This window comes from Phycodurus eques, chromosome 6 (genome assembly GCF_024500275.1).
Source record: "Phycodurus eques isolate BA_2022a chromosome 6, UOR_Pequ_1.1, whole genome shotgun sequence".
Taxonomy (NCBI): domain Eukaryota; kingdom Metazoa; phylum Chordata; class Actinopteri; order Syngnathiformes; family Syngnathidae; genus Phycodurus; species Phycodurus eques.
The window spans coordinates 12,463,725-12,490,449 of NC_084530.1; the positions used below are offsets into that span (position 1 = coordinate 12,463,725).

The 26,725-nt window shown below is 40.7% G+C and overlaps 1 protein-coding gene across 1 annotated transcript in view; it reads right to left on the reverse strand.

Annotated features, from left to right (window-relative positions):
• Positions 1–26,725, reverse strand: part of xylt1 (xylosyltransferase I) — a 97,217-nt gene that overhangs the window by 44,621 nt on the left and 25,871 nt on the right. Inside the window, exon 2 of the mRNA XM_061680306.1 lies at positions 551–1,118. Within this exon, the coding sequence (XP_061536290.1) occupies positions 551–1,118 (568 nt within the window). The remainder of the gene's footprint in view (positions 1–550; positions 1,119–26,725) is intronic.

Consider the following 26,725-nt stretch of genomic DNA (forward strand, 5'->3'; position numbering starts at 1 on the left):
GGCCGAAATGAGTTTCCTCCGCAGGGTATCTCTTCCAAAGAGAGGGTGAGAAGCTTGGTCATCCGGGAGGGGCTCAGAGTAGAGCCGCTGCTCCTCCACATTGAGAGGAGCCAGATGAGGTGGCTGGGGCATCTGATTCGGATGCCTCCCGGACGTCTCCCTGGTGAGGTGTTCCGGGCACGTCCCACCGGAAGGAGACCCCGGGGACGACCCAGGACACGCTGGAGAGACTACGTCTCTCGGCTGGCCTGGTAATGCCATCGGAAGAGCTGGATGAAGTGGCTGGGGAGAGGGAAGTCTGGGCGTCCCTGTCAAAGCTACTGCCCCTGACCTCGGATAAGCGGTAGGAAATGGATGGATGTAAGGGAAATTGTTTTGAAAAAAATCCAATATTTTTTAAACCAGTTTGAAACATATTCGTGAGAAAAGAGTTGGTGTGTATCACAGTGTGGGTGTGTGTTCATACAGTGTACTGTGTATATTCTAATAAATCTCAAGAAATTACATTTTCATGAATATAATATAATATAAATATTTCCCATGCACTCACCCTCTAAGGGGCAGGACCGAGTGACCTTTTCAGGCATTAACTGGCCCTCCTTGTGTCTGCAGTAGACTTCTGCGATCTGCTGCCTGCAGTCCTTGCTCTTGGCCCTGGATAGAGCTGAGATGGCTTCCTTCCCACTGATTTCACACTTGGGTGGTTGATCGTAGGTCACCTCCAGGGGCGCTGCAGTCGCCTGCTTTCTGTGTGGGTGCTGATGCCTGTGCTGGGCCTGTGAGGCACGATGCCGTGGCCCTCCTGTGACCACAACTTGACCACCAGGGCGTGAGTTGTTGGCGACTGCCAGTGGCTGGTGGCTTAAAGGTAGCACTTCATTGGAGCTGCGAACCAGGTTGGGAGAGTTGTCACGCCAGATGTGCTGTTGGGCACGAGCCTTCTCCTGCAGATGCTCTCGCTGCTGCCTCCTGCTGGTGGCCCCGGCGGTCTGCCGATGCGGCTGCGAGCGTGCACCAAAGTTACTATTGTCTATGTTATCAAAGTCTTTTGGTACAGAGTTCTCATTGTTGCTGTCCACTCTGCTTTTCTCCTTTGGCCGATGGGAGTAGTATCCATCCTGCAAAGAAGGGAGAGAAGAGAAAGAGACAGATGCTTGTTAAATGGTGAGGGATGATAAAGGGGACCCACGCTATTAAGAAAAACAAGACCAGAAGCTCGTGAGCGTGGTGCATATCATATTTTGCTTTAACAATCAATGTGGCATGTTTGAGTGGGCAAAAACGCACTGAACTGTGTGGCATGAAATTAAGTATTGCGGTATTGAGTGGGAGGACTACAAGGTGTAACTCCATTGGAGGTGACGCGGGACTGTGAGGGCTCGGTCGCTCCGTGCCATCTTCAGATTAGCCCGGTTTCAATTAAATTCTCCCTCAAATGGCCCCGGCTCACCGTAAACAGATTACCCAAAGGGGATAAAGGGCCGAGTATGACTGTGAGTTTGTGTGGGTGTTAATGCTTGAGCGTGTGTGTGCATGCATGTGTACAATTCCTTTCACTTGGAGCCACCGAATAAGAAGAAACTGTGGTGTGGCATGTGACAAGGATGTATGTGTGTGTCTGACTGAACAAACAATTTATCTTTCTCGCAGAACAAGCTGAAAGTGGAAGAAGAGTGCAAAAGGAGCAAAAAGGGTAATGAGCAAAAGTGGGGATTGTGAGGCGAAGGAGTGCTGACACCAGGGTTGAGTTCTGCTGGCCTGTTGCAGCAAAATGTTCCGCCATGCATCAAACGGAAAATAAAGGAAACTGCCTTGCTGCCACGCCACTGTTGCACACCTTGCGAGACACAAGGGGAGAGGTAGTGGGAGAAAATAGGGAGTTGGGGAGGCGGAACAACAAACAGCAGCTGGGGAAAGATAGAGCTCACAAAAACAAGGCTCCCTGATGTGCTTCAGCATTTACAAGACACAGAAAAAAGGCACCAAAAGAGGTGGGGGAGAACAGCGCGATTGTACAACACAATGGAAAGAGGAGAGTTGAAACACAAGGGAATTGAAGTAGCTGCTATTTCAGCTAGCAACTCAGGATGGAAATGTCTTTCTACCCCTGAAGCAAGACCCATTGCCATCAACCTTTCTTCAATGTAAGCACCTTCTATGTGCACAATTACACAGGTGACACACTTTCACACTCACATTGTGAAGCAACTTGAACAGTACAAACACTATGCCAAAGAATCCTGAAGTCTAACAGCACCGAATTCTACACCTACGTACATCCATCCATAAATTTACTTTACCACTTATCCTCACTAGGGTCGCGGGCTGCTGGAGCCTATCCCAGCTATCTTTGGGCGGGAGGCGGGGTACTCCCTGAACCGGTCGCCGGCCAATCGCAGGGCACATAGAAACAAACAATCATTCGCACTCACATTCACACCGACGGGCAATTTAGAGACTTCAATCAACCTACCACGGATGATTTTGGAATCTGGGAGGGAACCGGAGTGCCCGGAGAAAACCCACGCAGGCACGTGCAGAACATGCAAACTCCACACAGGCGGGGCCGGGATTTGAACCCCGGTCCCCAGAACTGTGAGGCAGATGTGCTAACCAGTCGTTCACCATGCCGACCTACGTACATAAATGTTACAATTTATGCATTAGTTATTAAAAAAAAAAAAACCTGGATCCACTCCTTCCACACAAATTTAATGGGGTACATCGAAGTTGTGGCCCAGCCTTCCACGAAAAGGATTGGAAAAATAACCTTCTTTGTAGAAGTAATAATGAATAAAAAGAGGCTCCGCTTAAGCTGCTTTTCCTGCAGACATTTCACAATCCAAAACACCTTCGAGCTTCTACCTGTCATCTCCCGCCTTTCTTTTCTTCTTCACTCGCTCCAGTCCTTTTTTCACACATTTCTTCACGCAAACAGGATCCATCCCCTCTGCTCTTCTCCTCTACGTCCCATGCCCTTTTTCAACGCATTTTCACATCTCACACCTCTTTTCCTCTACCCAATATTATTTCAGCTCTCTTCTTCCTGTCACAACCACTGCTTTTGCCTTCCCAACTCCCTCCCCCGTGCGTGCCTTTTCTTTCTTCACCATTCCAGTTTAAAAGATCATGTTGTGTGAATGACAGAAGCTGGTAATCCCTCATGTAACAGCTGCCTCGTATACTGATCACCTTACAAAGAAATCCAGACCCGAGAAGAGAATACTTTAGAGGGTTGATCTAAGCATTGTTAATAACTAAATGTTTGCAGATGTATATAAAAAATAATAATAATAATAATTTAAATAAAAAAATCTGGGTGCATTCATGATGCGGTACATGCATCTTGCCCAGATGCTATTACTTTGAATCACAATGTTTTTATATAATGCAAATAAATGTTGGATGGGCATATTAATAGACTGATTTGTTTTTATTTTTAAAAATGTAATTTATTGTGTGAAATTCATTGTTGATTAATCACGGCGAGGCCCAATTGGAGTGCATTATTTTTAAGTAGGAGGTATATTATTGCTACCAGTTTGGAGCATGTGGTTAGCACTTCTGCCTTACAAAGCACCTGATTTCGACTCTTGGCTCTGGACTTACTGCATGTTGTTGCTTCTGCGCTATTGGAAAATGTGAAATAGGTGTCAATGTGAGTGTCATGGGCGGGGTTGCAATTGGGAATTTTGGGACAACTCTCGATCGGCCAGTCCATTCCAGGCCAACCTAGACAAGTGTGTGCAAATTTGAATTTTGGGCCCTGTGTGCCATGTGACTGACTGGCGACCTGTTTGGTGTGTAACCTGCCTTTCTCAACATTAGCTGGGATAGTCTTTAGGTCACCCTTGACCCAGAATGGACACACAACAGAAAAATATGTTGATCCACAGTGATTAACTGCTTTTTTTTCATGTGTGAATGAGAGCAAGAACGATGTTCTTGTTTTAACAATTGATTTTGGTTTGTGTGTTTGAAGAGCGACAAAAGGTATCAAGACTTGTTGCAAATTAATTGATATGGATTAGATGAGACCAGCCTCAAGTATGTTTGAAGTGGGAAAAGGAGATATTTCTCTGGATAAACAATCTCCAGATATTGGTCCTTCTATCCTTCCTCCTCCTCTTTCTCTTCAGAACTTTGTTGGCAATGTTGCTTTTTAATCTCGCGCTCTAAGCGGGAAGCTGTGGGGCAAATAATTACTAGTTGGACTGGAGATGGGGTTGTGGGCGTGGGGCAAGGATTGATTGCCATGTTTTTTTTTTTCCAACTTGCTGAATGTACAGGCAGGGCCAACCAAGAATTGGCTGGCATGCGTTCCAGTGTTCACACAAACACACACACAATACTGAGCAGTGAGGAAATAGAAAAGGGGGTAAACATTAATATTATCCATCACTGGTGGGTACATTCAGAGAAAGAGAGTGTTCCAGCCTCCCCTCTGGGAATGGTTTAGGCCATTTCTCACATACAGAGCTAGCTGGTAGTTCTGACTTTTCCTCATTCACTCAGCCACAGGGGAAAATATTTCACCTGTCCATTTTCTTTCTTTTCCTTTCCACTTTTCTTTTCGGTTTACCCAATCTCCTGTGTGGCTGAGGGAAAAGAACTTATCTCTCTCTCTCCACACCTGTCTTTCTCCTCCCTTGGCCCTCGCATCATCCCTTGCTCTAAGGAAAGAGAGAATCGTTTCCCCTCCTTCTGAATGCCATCTTTTCCTTCTCAGGGACAGCAAGGTACCAGCACATGATTTTAACCACACCCTCCAAGCCAGCTTCCTTTTAGACACATTGCACCGGTGGGGCTGACTGAGGTAAACCATCATGTGTGCCAGCACTGTGTCGACACAAGCAGCCGTGCAGACAACCACACTAGACATAAACATATTGTGAAGTTCATTAAGAAATGCATTCGGCCATCCCATGGATATTAGTGAGTATGCAGGAGTTGGATCATCTCAGATGTGTCCTGGCCTGGATGTGTTTGCCATATGGCTAACGAGCTCAGATTAATTACCTGGAGTTAATCTCTGAGCAAGATGCAGAGTCTCGTATGACACTGGAGTGTGACACACAAACACATTTAGTTCACATCTGAAATTCCACCACAGGACAGCGCATGGAGAATTGACAAAAAAAGCCTATTTGTTATTGGCTGTGGGAGATTAGCAGACGTTATTTGGTGTTTTTACATTTGCTTTAAATGTCAAATTTCATTTAATGATTGAAAAACTGCAGAGTACAGAGATGAGTCATAGAGACATTCTACATGTCATGGGTGTGTGTTCTGGTTGTTGTCTTCCCCCTGTCTCGTACACACCTGCTCCTGAGAGCATCTTTCCCACCTGTGCTTTGTTTACCGTAATTACCCCATGCATTTAACCTCGTGTCTCATTCTTGCTAGTCGCCAGTTCATTGTACCTTGTCGTCACGTTCCAGCATTCCTTGTTTCCACGTCACCGACTCATAGTAAGACTAGACCCTGTTCTGATTATTGACCTTGCCTCTTTGCCTCACGTTTTTTGGATACTGTTGCCTTTTCGGATTGCCTATGTGCCGACCTCTGCTTGTTTATTAAAGCTCTCTTTTTTGAAACTGTCCATTTGTATTGGACTCGCGAATTTTGGGTCCTGTCCTCTGTTCCATTCATTACACTATGATGAAAGAGAAAAAAAACATTGTGGTTTATGCTGCCTTCTGGCTTCAAGTGGTCAATATTTCCACAGTTTATGCTACCTTTGTTTTTCTTTTGCTCCGCTCCAATCAATGTCTTGTAGAGGTCAAAAGTGGAGGAATGCTGGTCACATGCAATTATGTGCAAATGTATGATTAGCAACAGCTCTGAATGAACAGTCGGGGTTAGGTATGCACAGAAGCCTCTCATGTGCCCTGCAACAAGTCAAAATGAACCTTTTGTGTTTGTATAAATGTATAAACAGCAAGAAGAATCATTTTATTACCATATCATTACCACTTATAATTGTGTACTTTACGATTGTACAATTGGAAAACTTCTAAATATGTTCTTTCAAATTATACAAAGCTCCAGCTATGTGTATTCACTAAGATCAGAGGGCAAAGGTGAATTCACAAACTAGTGTTGAATTTCCCCTGTTGCATCTGGGATAGTCTAAATGCAAAGATTTTAACAAACCAGGGAAAGAGATCACATTCAAATCTCTGAGATCCTAAACAGTGAGACAAGAAAGAGGTTATACAGAAAAGAAACCACATGGCCCGGCTACACATGACGAGCGTCATACATTCAGTACTTGTGAGCAAATGTATAAAATGTGATTCTCTGAAGGCCTACAGTAAGTGGCCAATAACACCTTCCTCGCCTCTATTTATGTTAGGACTCAATTATGATACCACACCACACGGTAGTATTTTACTCCGAAAGACATTCATGCACGTAAAATATACTTCTATGCACACTCAAAGAATTTGCACGATCATATATAAGTTGAAAACGAGCAGCCTTCATATGGCTCCAAAGGCTCTCTCACACATTATTATGAATCCCGATTAAGTTCTAGGCAGGACACACCCCACTGCAATATGGTTTGCTGCTGCATCCATGTCAGACATGCCCTACCGCAGCTAAATCAGAAGGGCAGTAACTGACGTAAGTGTGGCGGCGCTATTATTAATCCCACTAACCCTAACAAACTTGTTTTTATTTTGTACAAATGTGATACATATTTGGAATGGTCATCTTGTTTAATATGTGTAGCTTGCGCTTCCTGGCTGGATGTGTCATGTCGGATGCAGCAACCAATCATACTGCAGTGGTGCGTGTCCTGTGGGATTCATAATAACACCACTCACATAGTACATTGGACAGAGACGAATCTCTTTTCTTCCCTCTATTGACATTGAACATTTCTCTTTCGATATATTTTCCCCCCGTTTTGATAGCTTGCTGTAGAAGCAATGTCCATGTTTTCCAATACTTTTGAACAAACTTGAAATGAGTTTCAAAATAGGTGATTCTTGATCAGACCAGGTTGATTACATTTTCCATCCATCTATCCATGCATTTTGGATACTACTTATCTTCATTAGAGTTGCGGGTAAATGGAGAACATATAGATAAACAAGTATTCACATTTTATTCACTCACAGCTTTGGCCATTACATTTCTTATAACTGGTTGTAAGCACAGCATATCTTGCTAATTTATCTATTGCAATTAATACACGTTGCTCTGAATGAGAGCAGCACCTGATGCTTGAAATGTAGATGAACCATATAATGGACCTAATTTAATTTAAATTCTGCTCAGTTGAAGAAAGAAAAATTAATAAATTGAATGTTTCAGTGTGAATGTTTGCGTTTGGAAAAAAAAAAAAAAATCAGTAATTTCTTTTTAGAATTTAGATAGAACTTTACCCTAAGCTTGACTGAGGTGAAATCGAGTTAAGGGACAACCTTAAATGACCTCCAAGGTTTACAGGGAGAGAGTGTACTAACAACCCACACTCAACAATGAGCTAAAATCCCCAAAGCATGTGGCAAAAGTGAAGTCGGCCTTCCTAAGCTTCACGAGGTTTGGTTTGCCTTTCCTCCATTAAAAAAAAATAAACAAATCTTTCTTTTGCACCCCAGCAGCTTACACAGACGGATTACTAAACCACACATTTACAGTCACACTTTTCTTCTCCTCCTATTGAACAAACCAACCTGTTTGCACACACATATACTGCTTACCAATAATACTGCTTTATCCTGCATTCTGTGTGTGTGTATATGTGTGCATGTGAGATAGATAGAAAGAGAGTGACAGAGCAAGAGAAAGAGAGGGAGAAAGAGAGCAAGAGAGAGAGAGAGAGAATGGAGAAATGTTCATTGTCATATATGGCGGCCAGCATTGGTATCGATCTCCAGTGCCACAATATCACCCGGGGTGGATGTTATCTGACTAAATGGCTGTTATCAGTTGTCAATGATTTTGAGACACTGCCTACTTGCCCTGCTAATAGGCTCAATATTACTTCAATATTAATTTCAAGGGACAGGTAGTCATGAGCAAATCAGAGAATGGAGTCCAATACACACAGAAATTGAACTACAACCCCAATTCCAATGAAGTTGGGACGTTGTGTTAAACATAAATAAAAACAGAATACAATGATTTGCAAATCATGTTCAACCTATATTTACTTGAATACATTACAAAGACAAGATAGGTAATGTTCAAACTGATAAACTTTATTGTTTTTAGCAAATAATCATTAACGTAGAATTTTATGGCTGCAACACGTTCCAAAAAAGCTGGGACAGGGTCATGTTTCCCACTGTGTTACATCACCTTTTCTTTTAACAACATTCAATAAACGTTTGGGAACTGAGGACAAATTGTTGACGCTTTGGAGGTGGAATTCTTTCCCATTCTTGCTTGATGTACAGCTTCAGCTGTTCAACAGTCCGGGGTCTCCGTTGTCATATTTTACGCTTCATATTGAGCCACACATTTTCAATGGGAGACAGGTCTGGACTGCAGGCAGGCCAGTCTAGTACCCGCACTCTTTTACTACAAAGCTATGCTGTTGTAAAATGTGCAAAATGTGGTTTGGCATTGTCTTGCTGAAATAAGCAGAGGTGTCCATGAAAAAGACGTTGCTTGGATGGCAGCATATGTTTCTCCAAATCCTGTATGTACCGTTCAGCATTAATGGTGCCTTCACAAATGTGTAAGTTACCGATGCCATTGGCACTAACACAGCCCCATACCATCACATATGCTGGCTTTTTAACTTTGCGTACATAACAGTCCGGATGGTTCTTTTCCTCTTTGGCCCGGAGGAGACGACGGCCACAATTTCAAAAAACAATTTGAAATGTGGACTCCTCGGACCACAGAACACTTTTCCACTTTCCATCAGTCCATCTTAGATGAGCTCGGGCCCAGAGAAGCCGGCGGCGTTTCTGGGTGTTGTTGATAAATGGCTTTTGCTTTGCATAGTTTCAAGTTGCACTTAAGGATGTAGTGCCGAACTGTATTTACTGACATTGGTTTTCTGAAGTGTTCCTGAGCCCATGTGGTGATATCCTTTACACGTTGATGTCGGTTTTTGATGCAGTGCCGCTTGAGGGATCGAAGGTCACGGGCATTCAATGTTGGTTTTTGGCCTTGCCGCTTACATGCAGTGATTTCTCCAGATTCTCTGAACCTTTTGATGATATTATAGACCGTGGATGATGAAATCCCTAAATTCCTTGCAATTGTACGTTGAGGAACATTGTCCTTAAACTGTTCAACTATTTTCTCACACACTTGTGAACCTTGTCCCATCTTTGCTTGTGAATGACTGAGTGTCATGTGTGTGTGTGTGTGTGTGTGTGCGTGTGTTCCAGGTTTTGTCTTCCTCTATCTCGTTTCTCACACACCTGCTCCTGTGAGCATCTTCACCACCTGTGCCTCGTTCATACCTAATTACCGATTGTATTTAACCTCGTGTCTCATTCCCACTCGTTGCCAGTTCGTTGTACCTTGTCGTCACGTTCCAGCATTCCTTGTCACAGACTCACAGTAAGACTTTGACCCTGTTCCGATTATCGACCTTGCCTCTTTGCCTCATGTTCTTGGATACTGTTGCCCTTCTTGGATTGCCTGCCTGTGTACCGACCTATGCCCGTCTATTAAACCACTCTTTTTGGAAACTGTCCATTTGTTTTGGAGTCTTGCATTTTTGGGTCCTATCCTCTGTTCCGTTCATGACACTGAGCAATTTAGGGTAGCTCCTTTTATACCCAATCATGGCACCCACCTGTTCCAAATTAGCCTGTTCACCTGTGGGATGTTCCAAACAGGTGTTTGATGAGCATTCCTCAACTTTCACAGTCTTTTTTTCAACCTGTCCCAGCTTTTTTGGAACGTGTTGGAGCCATAAAATTCCAAGTTAATGATTATTTGCTAAAAACAATAAAGTTGATCAGTTTGAACATTAAATATCTTGTCTTTGTAGTGTATTCAATTAAATATAAGTTGAACATGATTTGCAAATCATTGTATTCTGATTTTATTTATGTTTAACACAACGTCCCAACTTCATTGGAATTGGGATTGTACAATTACCAAAGGACTTCCTTCCGTATCCGTTCTGTATCAACATATTTCGCCAAAAGAAATACATTTAAAATCAATGCCAAAAGCTCATGTGTAAAACTAATTGACAATGATGAAAACAAAGGACATTTTCGCTGTAATTATGAGTTTTACTTAGTTTTGCAAACGTAAAAGGTCGTTTTAGTTAGTTGTTTTTTTTAAACATTCATGTTTTCATTTATGAAAATGTTTTTTTCAATTTTAGTTTTAGTTATTTTGTTCTTTTTCGTTTACTACAATAACTTTGCTCTAGATTAATGGAAAACCAATTCCCAGACACACTCCAAAATCTTGTCAATAGTCTTCCCAGAAGAGTAGAGGTTGTTCTGGCTGCAAAGTGGAGACCAATTTCAAAGTTTCTTAAATTTATGTAGGTGTGAAGCCACCTACATTAGTCAATTAATCCAAGACTAAATTTGACAAAAATAGAGTGTTGCTTTGTTTTAAAATTAATTACTTAAGACCGTGTGCATATAAAGAACACAGAACCTTCAGAACCATCTTCTACCATTAAACCACAAGCACTTCACTTTGCTCCTATGGGGTGAATCATAGGAGTTTCAACATGAAGAATCTAAATTGCACAGTTTACATACAATATATTACCTCTATATCTCTGACAGGCTTAAAAGCCTTTAAAGAGACCATGGAAAGACACTGGGAGATCTCCTGCTGTGTGCCTTTACCCCTTCTCTCTTATAGCAGTCTATTTTCCCCTCGTCTGTGAATAAACCCCTGAACTTTACAGCTCCAGCTTTGAATGGGGCCCATCAGGCGATTGCTAAGCCATATCTCACAAAGGCACGAAAAATCCGTACCACCCCTTATCTTACACCTCCCTGTTCAGCCATAAAATGACACCCTTATTTAATCAATTGTGAATCATGAAATTTTGCACAAGAGACCCCTTTTCTTTGTGTTTGACAGTGATTGAACTGCACAGCCATGCAATTCCATTCACCACAGCGATGAGAAGAAAAGAGTGGGGGCGGTGTCTTTGCCAAAGGTTTGTGAGAGAGGACGACATAAAGGCGATTTCCCTGCGACACTACGCATCCCCACTTTAGTGGCACCGCTATACTCAGGCAGCACGGTCGTGCCGCACAGTGAGATTCTATACTGCTGAGCGGTCAGGGGTACAGGTGTATGGTTGTTTATGTGTGGCATTCACAAATTTTTAGGCAAGGAAAATTTTTTTGTAGAGCACAGTTCATTCACAAGGCAATTCAAAGTGCATCACAGATGCATAAAATTACAGAAAGGCCAATAAAATCAATCACTAAACCTAATAATAAAAAAATAGAAGAAATAACCAAGAAATCAAGTCATCAATAATCAAGAAATAAAATGAAGAATGAAGCGTACAGATAAAGTAATTTCAGTTGTCATACGCACGGCTAAATAAAACTGTTTTCAACTTGGATTTAAACATTGTCAGAGTTGAGGCATGTCTCAGCTGCTCAGATCCAGATCTGAGCAGAAAATGTAATTAAACGCAAGACCATGGAGAGACTTGTACACAAGCAGAGCTGTTTTAAAGTCTATTCTCTGGGCGACAGGAAGTCAGTGTAGAGACCTCAGCACTGGACTAATGTGCTCGTATTTTCTGGTACTGGTCAGGACTCGAGCAGCAGCATTTTCAATTTACTGTAGCTGTTTAACAACTCATTTAGAGAGGCCAGTGAGCAGGCAGTTACAGTAGTCTAACCTGCTGGAGACAAACACAGGGATTCGTCTATCTAAGTCTGCTTTAGACACTATACCTTTGATTCTGACAGTGTTTCTGAGATGGTAAAAAGGTGTGGATGTTATTGACTTAATGTGGCAGTTAAAGTTCAGGTCCGAATGCATAAATACCCCTCGATTTCTAACCTGATTTTTTTGGTTTTAGAGAGACGAACTTAAGGTGACTGATGACACTTTCTCTTTGTTTCTGCGGACCAGAGACAATGCTTTCAGTTTTGTCTGAGTTCAGCTGGAGAAAGTTGTTTTGTATCCATGCACTGATCTCATCAATGGCAATAACAGAGTGAATCTACAGGCCCATGTTCAACCGGCTTCAGTGACACAGATCTGAGTGTCATCTGCATAGTTCTCGTAGGACACATTTTTGCTGCGTATTAGTTGACCCAATGGAAGCATGTACAAAGGCCTTCAAAAGACCAGAGGTGAAGCATAACAGCAAAGAAATTGGGATGGATGTGACAAGTGCAGGAGGGAGACAGGGTCACGAGAAACAGTAGCAACAATAGAGATGTAGACAAGCGCAGTGGAGGAGGAGATGGGAGAGATTGAAGGTGGGACGAGAAATCCTCCCCCTTTTGTCCTTTTGTCCTTTTGCATGAATGGGCTGGTGGGAAAGACGTGAATGTATGAAGTTCTGCATTGAGTGTGTTTTGGGAACATTGCTAGTATTCTAGGATGCCTTTTGAATCTGCCTTGTAACATAACAGTGGCACGAGCGTGACCCTAACCCAGTGCTCAGAGTGGGTCACCTCCACTGTGTCTGTGCAACATCATATTTCCAGATTTATTTTCTTTTGATGCTGATAGTTTTGATGAAATACTGGAATTGCAGTTTATGATTGCCTGACAGCAATTAAGGGCTGGATGGCCCCCAACCCGCTTTAGTTGAATGCAGCGAAAACTGAAATATTACTTGTTGTCCTCGACAGCTTAGTTGAAGTTTACACAGGTTAAGGGTCACTTTCTAAATGTGAAAAATAGTGCATCCCAGAGCTTGATAATGTTTGGGGTCATATTTGGTCAGACCATGCATTTCATGAACAGATTAAAACTGAAGATCTTTCTAGCTTTTTGTACCATTTTTGTTTAAACTTAGGTCCATGGTACCTCATTCACAAACAGAAATGACCTTTGATGCTTTTGTCTCCTCCTATACTGACTATTGCAATTCTCTCTTCCCCTGTCTGAAGAAAATGTCATTAGAGCGTCTCCAATCAGTTCCAAAAGCTACCGCTAGGGCTTACTCTAGGTTCAGCCACATAACTCCCATTCATTTATCCTTGCAGTGGCTCCCTGTTCATTTTAGGATTCAGTATAACATTTGAAAATTCACGTACAGAGCCCTCAATGGTCATTCTCCGTCATACTTGGTGGATTTGATTTCTTTTTATTGTCCTGTTAGGTCACTGCAGTTTGCTCAGACGAAGGCATTTTACTAACTGTCCATCACACAAGATTAAAAGCTCAATGTGATAGAGCGTTTCAGTCCGTTGTCTCCAAATTGTGGAATGCACTTCCATTTGAGCTAAGAGCTGCCTTTTTTTGTAGAAGCTTTCTTTGTAGATGTGCTGGTTGATCATCGAAGCCCACATTGAAGAGGAAAACTCGTATGCCGTTTGGGAATGGACGGTACTTGGTAAAACCCAGTATGTCCAATAGGGAGAGGCGATGGCAACACTAAATTAAAATCAGGCATCTAAAGGGCTGCAACCTTGCACACCAGCAGAAAACCATCTGCGGCTGTTCCCCCACCTATGCCCCTCTCCCCCAGCTGCTAGTTAAGAAAGGATTTTTTATCTAATTAGAAATGTCTAAAGTTGTGCAACTCAGGATCATTTGTGAAAAAAACAAAGTTAAGCATCATGGGCAGTTCTATAATTTTGTCAATCATGTCGGCATTTTCATTATATCAATGAAATGTATTGTGTTTGACTATAATTTAGTGGGGTGATGATTATCAAGGATGAGTATGGGTATGCTCTTCCAGGTATCACAGATGCATTTATGCATTATGGGTAGCAGTCCAACAGAGGTCCTAAAGGGCTCCAGTGATTTCCAGGAATCTGCTCACAGTCTTCTAATCATCTGTTGTCAGCCAGACAGAAATGTTTCAGTTTGTGTAGCACGTTTGTGTAGCTTGTGGAGACAATTTTTGGTCTCTGCAGAGGGCAAAGGAGGTGCAAATATGTTAGATTCACTTTAAATGTGTATCTATGCATAATTTTTAGAAAAACATAAAATTTTCAAAACTGCCACTGGCTGAGGTATTTCTATGTATTTCTTATTTATTTTGACACTGAGCTGTCTTGAATAAATATTTTATTATTTTTATGTTAGCTTTTCTCCACACCGTTGAACTTGGCTGAGTTTAGTGTCAGTTTCAGTCAAAACTACTAAATTGAAGTTAACAATCTTTCAGTGTAATGTAGTTGATAACATTAAAAATTCAGTAATGTAGATTTTTGTCTGATGGAATTACTGAGAGATAACGATAGAAGGAAACCAGGGAGTGTGGAGAGAAGATGAAAAGTACAGAACCTTATTGCAGGGCAATAGACCGATGATGCAATTAAGACACAAAAATGTTTTCTGTTTGTCCTATAGTGTGAAAATGGGCGGCAAATTGGACAAATTTGAAAGTGATTTTCAAGGGCAGTACCTTGCATGCATTCAACAATAGTTTTTGCAGGTGAAACATCCATCATCCATCCATTCATTTTCCTTACCGCTTATCCAGACTAGGGTCGCGGGCGAGCTGGAGCCTATCCCAGCTGATTCTGGGATAGGTACACCCTGAACTGGTCGCCAGCCAATCGCCAGGCAAACATAAACAAACAACCATTCACACTTACATTCACACCTATGGACAATTTAGAGTCTTCAATTAACCTAAGATGCATGTTTTTTGGGATGTGGAAGGAAACCGGAGTACCCGGAGAAAACCCACACAGGCATGGGGACAACATGCAAACTCCACACAGGCGAGGCCAGATTTGAACCATGGTCCACAGAGCTGTGAGGCAGATGTGCTAACCAGTCGTCCACCAGGCCGCCACAGGTGAAACAAACAAACAAAATAAATAAATCCTTTTTACTACATTGTAAGGGAATACTTTATACTAATCATATTTTAAAGTTAATGTATTGTCTATTTACATAAATATCTTGAATCAAACCTTAAGTTTTCCTAAGTTAGGCCTTGGAACACTTATTGTAACACTTTGGCTTATTTAATAAAGAAAATAATGTTGCTATAGTTTGCACTGATGTAAAAACGTCCCAGTTGTACTGTTACCTTTATGGGTCTTGTATTGTATCTCATTAGAATGAAGAGAGTACAGTGGAGTAAAGTGCAGGCTTTCAAACCCCTTTGTTTCCTTCAACCAGAACCATTACGCTACACATCATCATCATCATTGCATGCAGTGTACACTAGTGGATAAAAAAAGTCTTCATTGTGTGCCATCGGGCTACATAGGCTGAATAAACATCTGTCTTCTGACTAACAATCATAGGTCCTTAATGATAAACCCAAACATTGATAAAGCATCTCCATTCACCAAGAGGTCTCATGTTAATATTAATCTACACAAAGAGGACTCACAAATGGTTAAAATAAAAGTAGTTGGCTGAAAGAACTTGTCATGAGTAAAAAGGGTCTAGTACACTTTCATCAATTCTTAAGTCTTGCTTATACAAAACATTCATACGATCAGAATGAATTGACAAGTTTGGCAGCATTTCCAGCTAATCAGCTCAAACCCTAAAAGGACTCCACGAACAAGCGCAAAACTCTTTTGATTGTTAACTTTCCAACGTTAATGGCACATCAGAACAGAATGAAGTCCCACCAAAATCTGAACAAATCTTTTAAACCCTGCATCAAAAGCTGTTTGTTAGCAGCATGACTGCAGGACCCAGCCACACCTTTCAAGTTGCAGCACAATGTGGTCAAATTACAAAGTTGACCTCCCCTATTTCTACCCTTGAAAGGAACCTTAATATCCCTTAAGTATCTGGCTGGCATCAAAGTATAGGAACCAGTGCTTAGCAGGGAGACACATCAGCAACATTTTGGGCTTCCATTTCCTGTGTAGCAGCAGGAGTACACAAGGACATACAGTACAAGGACCAACCTGAGGGAGAAAAAAAAAACAGAAAGTGTCTTTTGCAGCCAATCACAAATGAAATGTGTCTTCACGTGGAGGAGAGGTAAGACAGAGAAAGGCCCTCAAATACCGCTCATCGTTATACTGTATGTGTTTGCAGTTAAGTATGTGGTACAGTAATTAGGACCAGTACGTCACAAGCTTGACTGGCGTTTTCCTTGACTTATTATTCTGCTTACACCAAATGCCACATGCAAATTGTGGGTTTGGCACTCAGCTGAATTGGAAATATGTTCTTCCCCTCACAAACAGAAGCACACAATGCACAAAAGTGAAAAACAGCACTGACGCACTTTTAGAGTACAAACTGACACACTGCAGAAAGACACAAACACTACCTGCTGCCAGTCTTGCTTGCTCTCCTTAAATGTCTTCTACAAATGCACCAAAGACTAACTGCTGGAGGTAAGCTCCAATTTGTCAACGATTCAACCATTGAATGGATACAAATATTATCATTGACTACACTGAGTCCCTTTGGATCTAATGCCAGAGAAGCAAAGTAAGAATTGCTGCTGTGGTTTACATATCATTTAATTGCACTGTCCACTTATCTGCGTGCTTCATGTTATGATGTGATTTGTCTGCAGTATGTATGTCTGCGCGTGCACTTGCTGGTGGATTCTTTCTTGAGGATACGTGCGTGTGCGTGTGTGTGCGTGTGTATCTGTGTGTGTGTCTGCAGTCTTCAAAACAAACTAGTGCCAAGGCTTAGCTGATAGGCTAATTAAGCTCACCACAGGGAATAAATGTTTCCTCTCTGCCTGCCATTTGTCACACCTGGCATGGAAATGTGACGAGGAAAAGAAACACACTTGTGCATGCAAGCAAACGCTGCCTGCATTGCGAGAAGTGCTGAAGCGACAGAGCTACTGTGCGTGGACAAAAACACATAAAAGAGAATATGATACAGAAAATTAGGAGATTGTTTCAAGTGAAGATGCATTGGAGAAGTAAGAAAAATTAGATCAGTCTACGCCAGAAAGCAGAAAATCTTGTGAATTCAATTACTTTTTTCTTACACTATAAACTTAAGGATTTTGCTTCCTCCTAGTAAATGTATTATACATTTTGGAATTTGGAAGTTCAACTAGTTTAACATGATAAAAAACTTTCTATTTCTGGCTTTCTGAAAAGTTTTCTGGAATATACAAACCACATTCCTATTGTTGCATTATTTTTATTTAAAAACATTTTCACAAATGTGTTTGTATAGTCACTGGTAATATAGTGGTTAATTTGTCTGACTTCCGCGCTGTCGGCACAGGTTCGATTCGCATTTAGTGAGGGCATGAATGTGAGTGTGAATGGCTGCCTGTCTTAGAAGTGTGCTGTGATTGACTGGCAACTACAAGGTGTAGTACGCATTTTACCTGAGTCAGCTGGCATAGGGTATATTTCCCTGTGATCCTGAACAGGACGAGCAATAAAAGAAAAATGGTTGGATGTTTGTGTACGCAGTAGCCTTAAGTGAAAGTTTGTTTAGGTTCTTCGATCAAAATCCATTTGAATTGGAAAAACATTGCTTGTGTCAAATACTGTAATTGTATTCAATAAAAGAAAAGGAGAGTCATTGCAAAACCGCTATGATTTTTTAATCGAGTCCCATCACTGGTTTATACAATTTGCATAATAGTGATAAAACAGACTGCTGCTGTCCTAATGTGTTTTGCTGTTCTAATGTTATTTGTTTTAAACTGTTCTGTTAATTTCAGATTTGCAATACATTGATGGACTTTTATAAACTGTGATGTTTTTACATTGTGTAAGTGTGGGGCTGTGTTGCTTATTATTATTATTATTATTTTTTGTCGTTGATATGTCACACGGCACGGGAGATATCCCAAAAACTCAAACATCGCATACTTATGCTATCGCAAGGCCAAATCATTGGTCTTGAATTATGTCACACTAAGAGAAGTTTTGCCGTTCCTGACAAAATATGTCGGGCCTGATCTGGGAAATTGCCCACGATAGGTAATATCCAATCCAACCACTGCCGGTGCTAAAATCCTATAGTCTGATCTAGACATTAAAATAAACGATTACAATATTACAAAATGAATAAATAAATAAATTGAAAAACCTGTCTTATTTATTTTGTTGTATGGTGAGTTTAAAGTGATAATTTCCTTTTGACTGGTGCTGGGCACTGTTGAGGTAGACCTGAGCAAGGCACCAAACTGGAACATGAGCTGCCCCTTCACTCTGACGTATCTCGGCCTTGCCTACATGTGTGTCAGTTGTTTCTTTTTTTAGATGGAATGCGGACTGTAAAATGAAATCCAATCCAAATGTTATCGACACCTTAAGATTTCTTTTGTTTTCATTTTGTGTATGTGCATCTTATAAAGTTTATGCTATGTGTGCATCCTACTTGACCACTGGCTTCCATCCTTGTTACAAATGTAGTTTTTCTGAAAAAAAAAAAAAAAAAAAATAGAAATAAATAAATAAACAGTTGGTTTTAGTTGCTATTGGTTGTTGCTTTAACATCAGCGTGCTGTATTGTCACCACAGCAGTCAGTCAATTCGTCTCCCTTAAGGTGCCACATTTGGTCTGACCTACTTTTCTTCTCTTTCCGACAAACTCACACAACAAATGTGTATGCTGCTGCACACTGAGGCTTACTGTCCATTATGGGGCATGGTAGTTTAAATGGAGTGTATTCCCAGCCATTATCGTACTATCACCAGACAGAACCAGTACAAACCTGTCCTGTATCACGGTGACACCCAGAAAAGCCACATTGACTGAAGTCCGAAGAGATTTAAGGTTGAGATAATGAATGATGACAGAATGTATGTCAAACCTCACCTGGCTAACTCAATGTTGTGTGGGAAATTGGGGGGCATCATCTCTCTCTGCAATGAAAGAAACAAATATCGCCTGGCCTGAATTACACAGTGCATGCATGAGTGATGAAAAGTGGCATGTGCAAGCTCGAAGGTAATTTACTTTTATTTCATTTTGTGTGGAAATGTGAATTCAAACTGCTATTATTATGTGCATTTATATAACGGTCTTTTCAATGCAATGTCTAAAATCTCAGTCCTTATTGTAGAGGCATCAAAAAAGAGTGAGGCACTTGCCAAAGCCTACTAGCTCAATGAAGGCTAAATTAAGGATACTTCACTGAAGTAGTATTTCAATGCATCAAATTCAACAGAAGTGAAATCAATGACCTTGTACTTGAAGCTTACCGTAGTAAAGGTTGCCTTTTCAGCCTTTCCCCACTTATTTGTCTTGTGTTAACGTCATCTCATCATCTTTAAGTAACATCAGGTAAAATGCTGCGTGCAGCTTTGCCTACTTTTTTTTCGTCCGCCAAACTGTTCACCTCCACCTCGCCCCACCACTGTGTTGACAAGCGACATGTCCATGTCATTTGTTCTCATACACTCTACAAGCCGTCTGACAGTATGCGTATCCTGTCGTATTGCCCAACTCAAAAAGTCAGTCCCGTATGGAGCTTCCCTACAGGGAAAATGGATATGGGACAGCAGGTGAAAGGCTGTAAGGATGCTGCTAATACACGGGTGGCTTTCAAAGTGCTGCAGAACAGGAGGATGTGATGACCTGAATCTGCTTAAACTGAAAGGTGGGACAACTTTATTGCTTTGCTTTTTTTTTTTTTTTTTAAAAGAACTCATACAAATAGACCCTAGCAGGTGGTAGGAGGTAATACTCAATGAATGAGACAGAAAGAAAAAGAAAAAAAAGAGAGAGAGAGAGGGAGAGAGGGGGGGTGAGGGTGTACATATATTGCCAAAAGTATTTGCTCACCTGCCTTGACTATCATATGATTTTAAGTAATATCCCATTCTAAATCCATATGGTTTATTTAATATGATGTTGGTCTACCCTTTGCAGCTATAACAACTTCAACTCTTGGGGGAAGGCTTTCAATAGGGTTTAGGAGTGAGTTTATATGAATTTTTGCACATTCTTCCAGGAGCATTCTTGTAAGGTCACACACTGTTGGACACGAAGGCCTGGCTTCACTCCTCCACTCGAAATCAATCGAAGGCCGTCCATCGGGTTGAGGTAGAAAAGTCTAAGTTAATGATTATTTGCTAAAAACAATAAAGTTTATCAGTTTGAACATGAAATATCTTGTCTTTGTAGTGTATTCAATTAAATATAGGTTGAACATGATTTGCAAATCATTGTATTCTGTTTTTATTTATGTTTAACACAACGTCCCAACTTCGTTGGAATTGGGGTTGTAAGAGTGTGGGAAAGATTAATAATTGTGGAAATGGGGAGATTCCTACAGCTTAAAAATATGTAAAAGAAAAAAAAAAAAGGATCCTACATCTCGGAAATCACTTATTTCAGGGTGGGTCCAGAACCGAACCCCCGCGACAAATGAGGGTTCACTATACAGTAGCTAAACGAGACAGCCAAAGTACTAGAAACACCTCTTAATATTATGCAGTACACTTCAAAATCAATTCAAATTAAATAGAAATCTAAAATTGTATTCATACAGCACTTTTCATACATTGCTTTATAGATATGAAAACAGAAAAAAAAAATATATATATATAAAACCCACCCCTCCAATCCCCACATATAAACGCAAACTTAAACATTCAGGCACGCACGCACGCACAAACACACACACGTTGACTAATAGTGTACACTACTTCAAACTACAACCACAATTATTGACTAATAGACATAACGTTAAATGAATACATACAATTAATACAAGCATTTTTATCTATTTATTGCAATAATTCTGAAGTTAATCAATCAATCAATCAAACTTTACTTGTGAGTACTTTTTATACAAAACAATGCAACACAAAGCACTTTAATTAAACTATAAAAATAAATCATACCCGCCCACCGCTTGTCCACAAGCACACACGTACAGGTTAAAAAACACTGTCATACCGTTATTACCTAATAACCTAAGGCTGAGTGCAAAGCGTCCAGGTAAGGAAACACCATCTCAGGGAGCCGTCTGCACCAGGACGAGACCATAGGTCGTGGCCAAAGGCCACCGGGATGAAGCGAGAGCCTGCACCTACGGCCACTGGGGACCCCAAGAGGCAGGACTGTGGCCACGGCCCATCACAGCTCCTAGTGCAGAGGGCTCCCTCTGAGGAAAACACTGGAAACAGTAACATATTACGAAAGATATGAATCAAACCTAAACGTGGATAAAGTGAAGTGATAAAAACATAAATAACAAACCTAAAACTTAAAAAAAAAAAAGAGAGTATAAGTTAAGATACAATAAATATTTATGAAAGAATGGAGTAAAATAACAGTAAACTAAACGCTAAGATAAGGAAAAGGAAGTAAAACATAAATGTATAGTGAGATGATTAAAACATAACAAACCTATAAATATAAAAGCAGGATAAGTTACGATACAATAAATATTAATGAAAGAATGGAGATAAAATAACAGTAAAATAAACGCTGAGATAAGGAAAAAGATGTAAAACATCAATGTATAAACTAATATAATAATATATAAGAAGGCGGCACGGTGGCCGACTGGTTAGAGCGTCAGCCTCACAGTTCTGAGGACCCGGGTTCAATCCCCGGCCCCGCCTGTGTGGAGTTTGCATGTTCTCCTTGTGCCTGCGTGGCTTTTCTCCGGGCACTCCGGTTTCCTCCCACATCCCAAAAACATGCATTAATTGGAGACTCTAAATTGCCCGTAGGCATGACTGTGAGTGCGAATGGTTGTTTGTTTGTATGTGCGCTGCGATTGGCTGGCAACCAGTTCAGGGTGTACCCCGCCTCCTCCCCGATGACAGCTGGGATAGGCTCCAGCACGCCTGCGACCCTAGTGAGGAGAAGCGGCTCAGAAAATGGATGGATGGATAATATAATAAACATAAATAACAAACATAAAAATATAAAAGTGGGATAAGTTATTCAAGACCCACCTTTTTACTTTGGCTTTCAACTAATATTTATGTTTTACTTTTACTTTCTTTTCCTTATCCTAGCATTTATTTGACTGTTATTTTATCGCCAAACTTTCATTAATATTTATTGTATCATAACTTATCCCGGCGGCACGGTGGACGACTGGTTAGAGCGTCAGCCTCACAGTTCTGAGGACCCGGGTTCAATTCTCTGCAGTCCTGAGTTTCTCCAGCAGACGGTTCCACTGACAAAGTGTGGTACAGGTAACACTAGCTGTAACACTCGCTCTCTCTTGTGATTTTTGATACTTTTATGAGATGAAAGTATTGGCAATTAAACCATTCTTCCTGGAGTAGAATGAAAAATTATACCATCCTGCCATCTCACTCATTATACACAAATCAGTAAAGATGCTTGCTAACATAGGGACGCACAAATAAATACAAATACGGTGTCCCATATTTTTGTTTCTCATTTCTATTTCTTTTTTTTTTTTTACAAAGTCTAGAAATTCTCTTGGATTGGATCTCATTAGACCAGTGATTCCCAACCAGTGTGCCGTGGCACATTAGTGTGCGGTGAGCGCTTTTCATGTGTGCCGTGGTAAATTATCACATTTTACCTAATTGCTCAAAAAATTATTTATTTACAAGAAATAATGTATCTTTGTTCATCTATTTATGCCAGTGAGGCATAGTGACAGACAAAACAAATAAATGCTCTTCTATTAGATGGCAGGAAGTACATATAGTAATTAATGTATCCACTTTTTGTGACATTTTTGTTTGTTGGTGTGCCGTGAGATTTTTCAATTGTAAAATATGTGCCTCCGCACCAAAAAGGTTGGAAATCACTGCATTAGACTGCGCATGTGGACCTTGTGAAGTGCCCAGCGAGTGTATACTACAATAGTTAACAATTAGGTAGTATTTGTTCTTTTTAAAGACCAATGTTCCATGCAGCAGTGATAAAGAAGACAGGAAACAGACAGTAGTTGAGCTTCTGCCTCTTAATCTCGATTTCTCTGGCTCAGCCTAACTGACATTTCCTTAATTCATTCCTCTCAGAATTCTAGCATTTTAATTAGGGCACTCCAAATCTCCTCCCACACAGCTTTAGGTCTCAAAAACATTTTATTTGTCATATTTGTCATTTGCCTCCTTCGTCTCAGATTGTCACGTCTTCTCTTTGTTGCCTCATTCAGTTGGTTATCTCGGAAATAATGTTTTTACATTACAGTTTTACTAACAAATCCCGATGCTACCTTCATGAATACTGTCTATAGTTTAGAGGTAAATGCATCATTGAACTGTGACATTTAATAAATTAATAATTTTCATTTTCAGTATATTTGTGGTGGGAGAAAATAATGGCTACATTGGCAGATAGATATGATATGTCGATTATGGATGCCTTTGTCATGTATGTGTGGGTGTTTTAGTCCATAGTTACATTTTTATAGACTGGGCTTTTATGTGTGGGTTGGTCTCTTCTTTGTTATACCAGTAAATATACCAGTAAATTGTAACTCGGTATTCCTGTCTTATCTCCAGTTTTAACGAAAACGTGAGGAAATTAAAGTGTCTGATGAGGCCAAATCTTTTGCACATTTTCCTTTGGAACAGCAGGACATTTATTATGACCTAAGTACTTTGCTAACAGGATCCAAGACACAACTGAGGTTTCACTTTGGTCATAGTTTCTTTTTACGATGCACCTGCGTAAAATCCCAAACACACCGGCTGCAGGATGTCAGGAGCCACTGGATCATTGTTGTATGTCTAGTTGAAAATTCTTTAGTTTGGGATGTGTGTGTGTCGCACCAATCGCTAGAGTTTCCCAATGCAATGTCATCATGAGAGCAAGTTGTCATTTTCTAAGTGCAGTTTTTTTTTTTTTTTTAGTTTCAGCTTACCATAGGTATAAACTTCATCAACTGCAGCAAAAAAAAAAAAAGGTTTGTCAATTAACTGATCACTAGGAATTAGTAATATTCTTGATCAATTACATTTTATAGAAATTGAAAAGATGAAGTGCACTATTTGGCTGGAACCAACAGAGTTACATGTAGTTTCCCCCTCAGTGACGATGTGAATGTTAGTGCCTATGCTGTTTGTACCCTGTGATTGAGTTAAGGACGGAGTCTGGCTGAATTCAGCTGGGATCGGCTCCAACTCAACCTGGGACCCCGAACAGGATCAGTGGTAAAGAAAATGGATTGATCCATGATTTCTCCCACCCATCATTGCATTACTACACACTAATGGGTCTGTAGCAGGGGTACTGAAATATGAATCTTAAAGGACCACAAATATTTTCTTAATGAGTCAAAGGTCCTTTTACTGAGGTTGGTCAGGCCACGTGATAATACTGTAACATTCAAAACAAATGGTCGCATTTTGTCCCTAAGATTTTAGATAGTGGGACTAAGTTTTAATCTCCTTGCATGTGTGTGACCAGTACATTTTAAATATTGATTACTGATTAAATATTTTTGTTTATTTCTGCGCCACACTTCAGCCCACTTGTTGGCGATAATGATAAATGAGCTGGTTTTCCAATCAACATTAACTCCAAAAGAAGAAAGGAAACAAACATCAAAGAAGAAGAAAGTAGGCCAATGTGTGTGAGGTTGGGGGGTGAATGACCACTGTGATTGGCTAATGTGTGAAAAGAGGTGGGTCTTGGGTTTATTGTGGGAATGTACAGGTTTTACATAACTCAAAGTGAACAATGAAAAATGACAAAGAAATATCAGTGGTTACTTCCTCCCCGTTAAACCTCTTGTGCTTGAGGAGACAAATCCTGATGATGAGTCAGACTTTTATTTTTATGAGGAAACAGTTTTGGTGAAAAAAGGCAGGAAATTCTCTTTTCACAATAGCCGGGTTTACATGAAGATTTTTTTGTCATTCCGGTTGAAATGAATTCCGATTGAAGATCATTGGTCAACTATTTACATGTGAGGGGATCTACTCCGATCGGCTGTATACATGTGCACGACTTGGAACAGCGGTGTGACATGCACACTTCATCGTGAATGTCACGTCATAAATCAAGATGGAGTTCCGTCGTCTATTCAGCACAGCAGTTGGGAGTGTTTCTCTACGTTTATTTAAACTTTTTTTTTGGATAAAACAGCGTATAAGTAGTTATAAACAAGATCGACATCACATACAAGCTCCGTCGGGAGCCGCCATATTTACTGAGTGCATAAACAATGACGTCACCGCGCATTTACGTTGAGACGAAGCATGCGCAGACACAGCGCTTCACGGCTCTACTCCAAATGACGCATCCATAGTGAAAAATTTACTTCTGATCGGTTTGGCAAAAGAAATATTCCACCCCTGTAAAACTGAACTGCTTATTCGGATTAAGGTGTTTATATGGAGCATTTTTATTTGGTTTGGGCTTCTAAAGGGATTAGAATTGCAATAGATGGCTCCATGTAAACCAAGCTGGTCTTGCAACTATCCATCCATCCATTTTCTTCACCACTTACCCTCACTAGGGTCGCGGGCATGCTGGAGCCCATCCCAGGTATCTTCGGGTTTGAGGCGGGGTACTCCCTGAACTGGTCGCCAGCCAATTGCAGGTCTTGCAACTATTTATTCTTTTTTTCAGACTGAGGGGGATCCATATCACAGAGTAAAGAAAAACAATTTAATCGAGAAACAAGAAAGGAAATTATAACAACAACAACAACATTACTGATTTAAAAGCCAAACATTAAATAAAGCAAAAATAATCAGGGCGGTCCTTATTTTTCATGATTTCAGAGGCATTAAAAAAACAACATTGTTTATTGTAAAGGTTTTTGGGCCAATATATCATCTTTAAAAAATTGCTATTATGACAGGCCTGAATATAATTAACTTTCATCACTTAAAACACTATTAACTAAGGGTGCATGGTATACGGTATAAATTTGGCCAATATTATAGTATTATCCACCCTCCCTGCTCTCTAAGGAACTACCACGTGAAAGGTAACTTGCTCTGCATGAGCTGCGGCTCTCGAGCTATCGCAGCTAAACACCGTCTTACCACAGCTCCTCCAAGTCACTAATCCTGGCCTCCATGCGGCAAATAAGATACACCTCAGACATGTATCATTATGACTAAAGGACAAGGAGTAGCTGCATGTGACACTCCAAGCAAGAACAGATAACAGTAGAAGAATGAGACGCCATGCTAAGTGCTAAACTAACATGAACTATAAAGCAGAACACCAGAATAAGTGCCTCATTAGCACAGTACACTTTTAACAGAAGTCTGAACCGTGTTACAGCGTAGAGTAAACAACTATAAACAGGAAATTAGCCGGTAAATTGTCTCGAAGGAAAACATGTCAGAAAACCAGAAGTAAATCAGTACGTTACCGCATCCTTAAGCCAGGAGGAGGAGCCTTTAAGTTCAAAAGTATATTAATATATGGTATATTAAATATTTATATCAGCAATGTTGTTTGCGTTCATTTGCACTATTTTGCAGTGAAGAGTGCTGAGTTTTAATTTTGACTCTGCACAATAAATGTTCTGTTTGTTTTTTAAAATCAATTCGCTTTGATAAAGGACTGTATAACATATGAGTCTGAAATTAACACTCGCCAGGCGCCAAATGTGTCCGTTTGTGGGAGTGACTCTCAGAGCCACGTGGTGAGTGAATGTTTGTACCCACGTACACAAACATAACACGCGCAAATCATAGTGCAGCAGCGCTTGTCCTGGAGCCTCAAATATTGGAGCAGGGCGTGTCCTGCCACAAAAGTGCACGGGATTCCTAATAACGCCTAT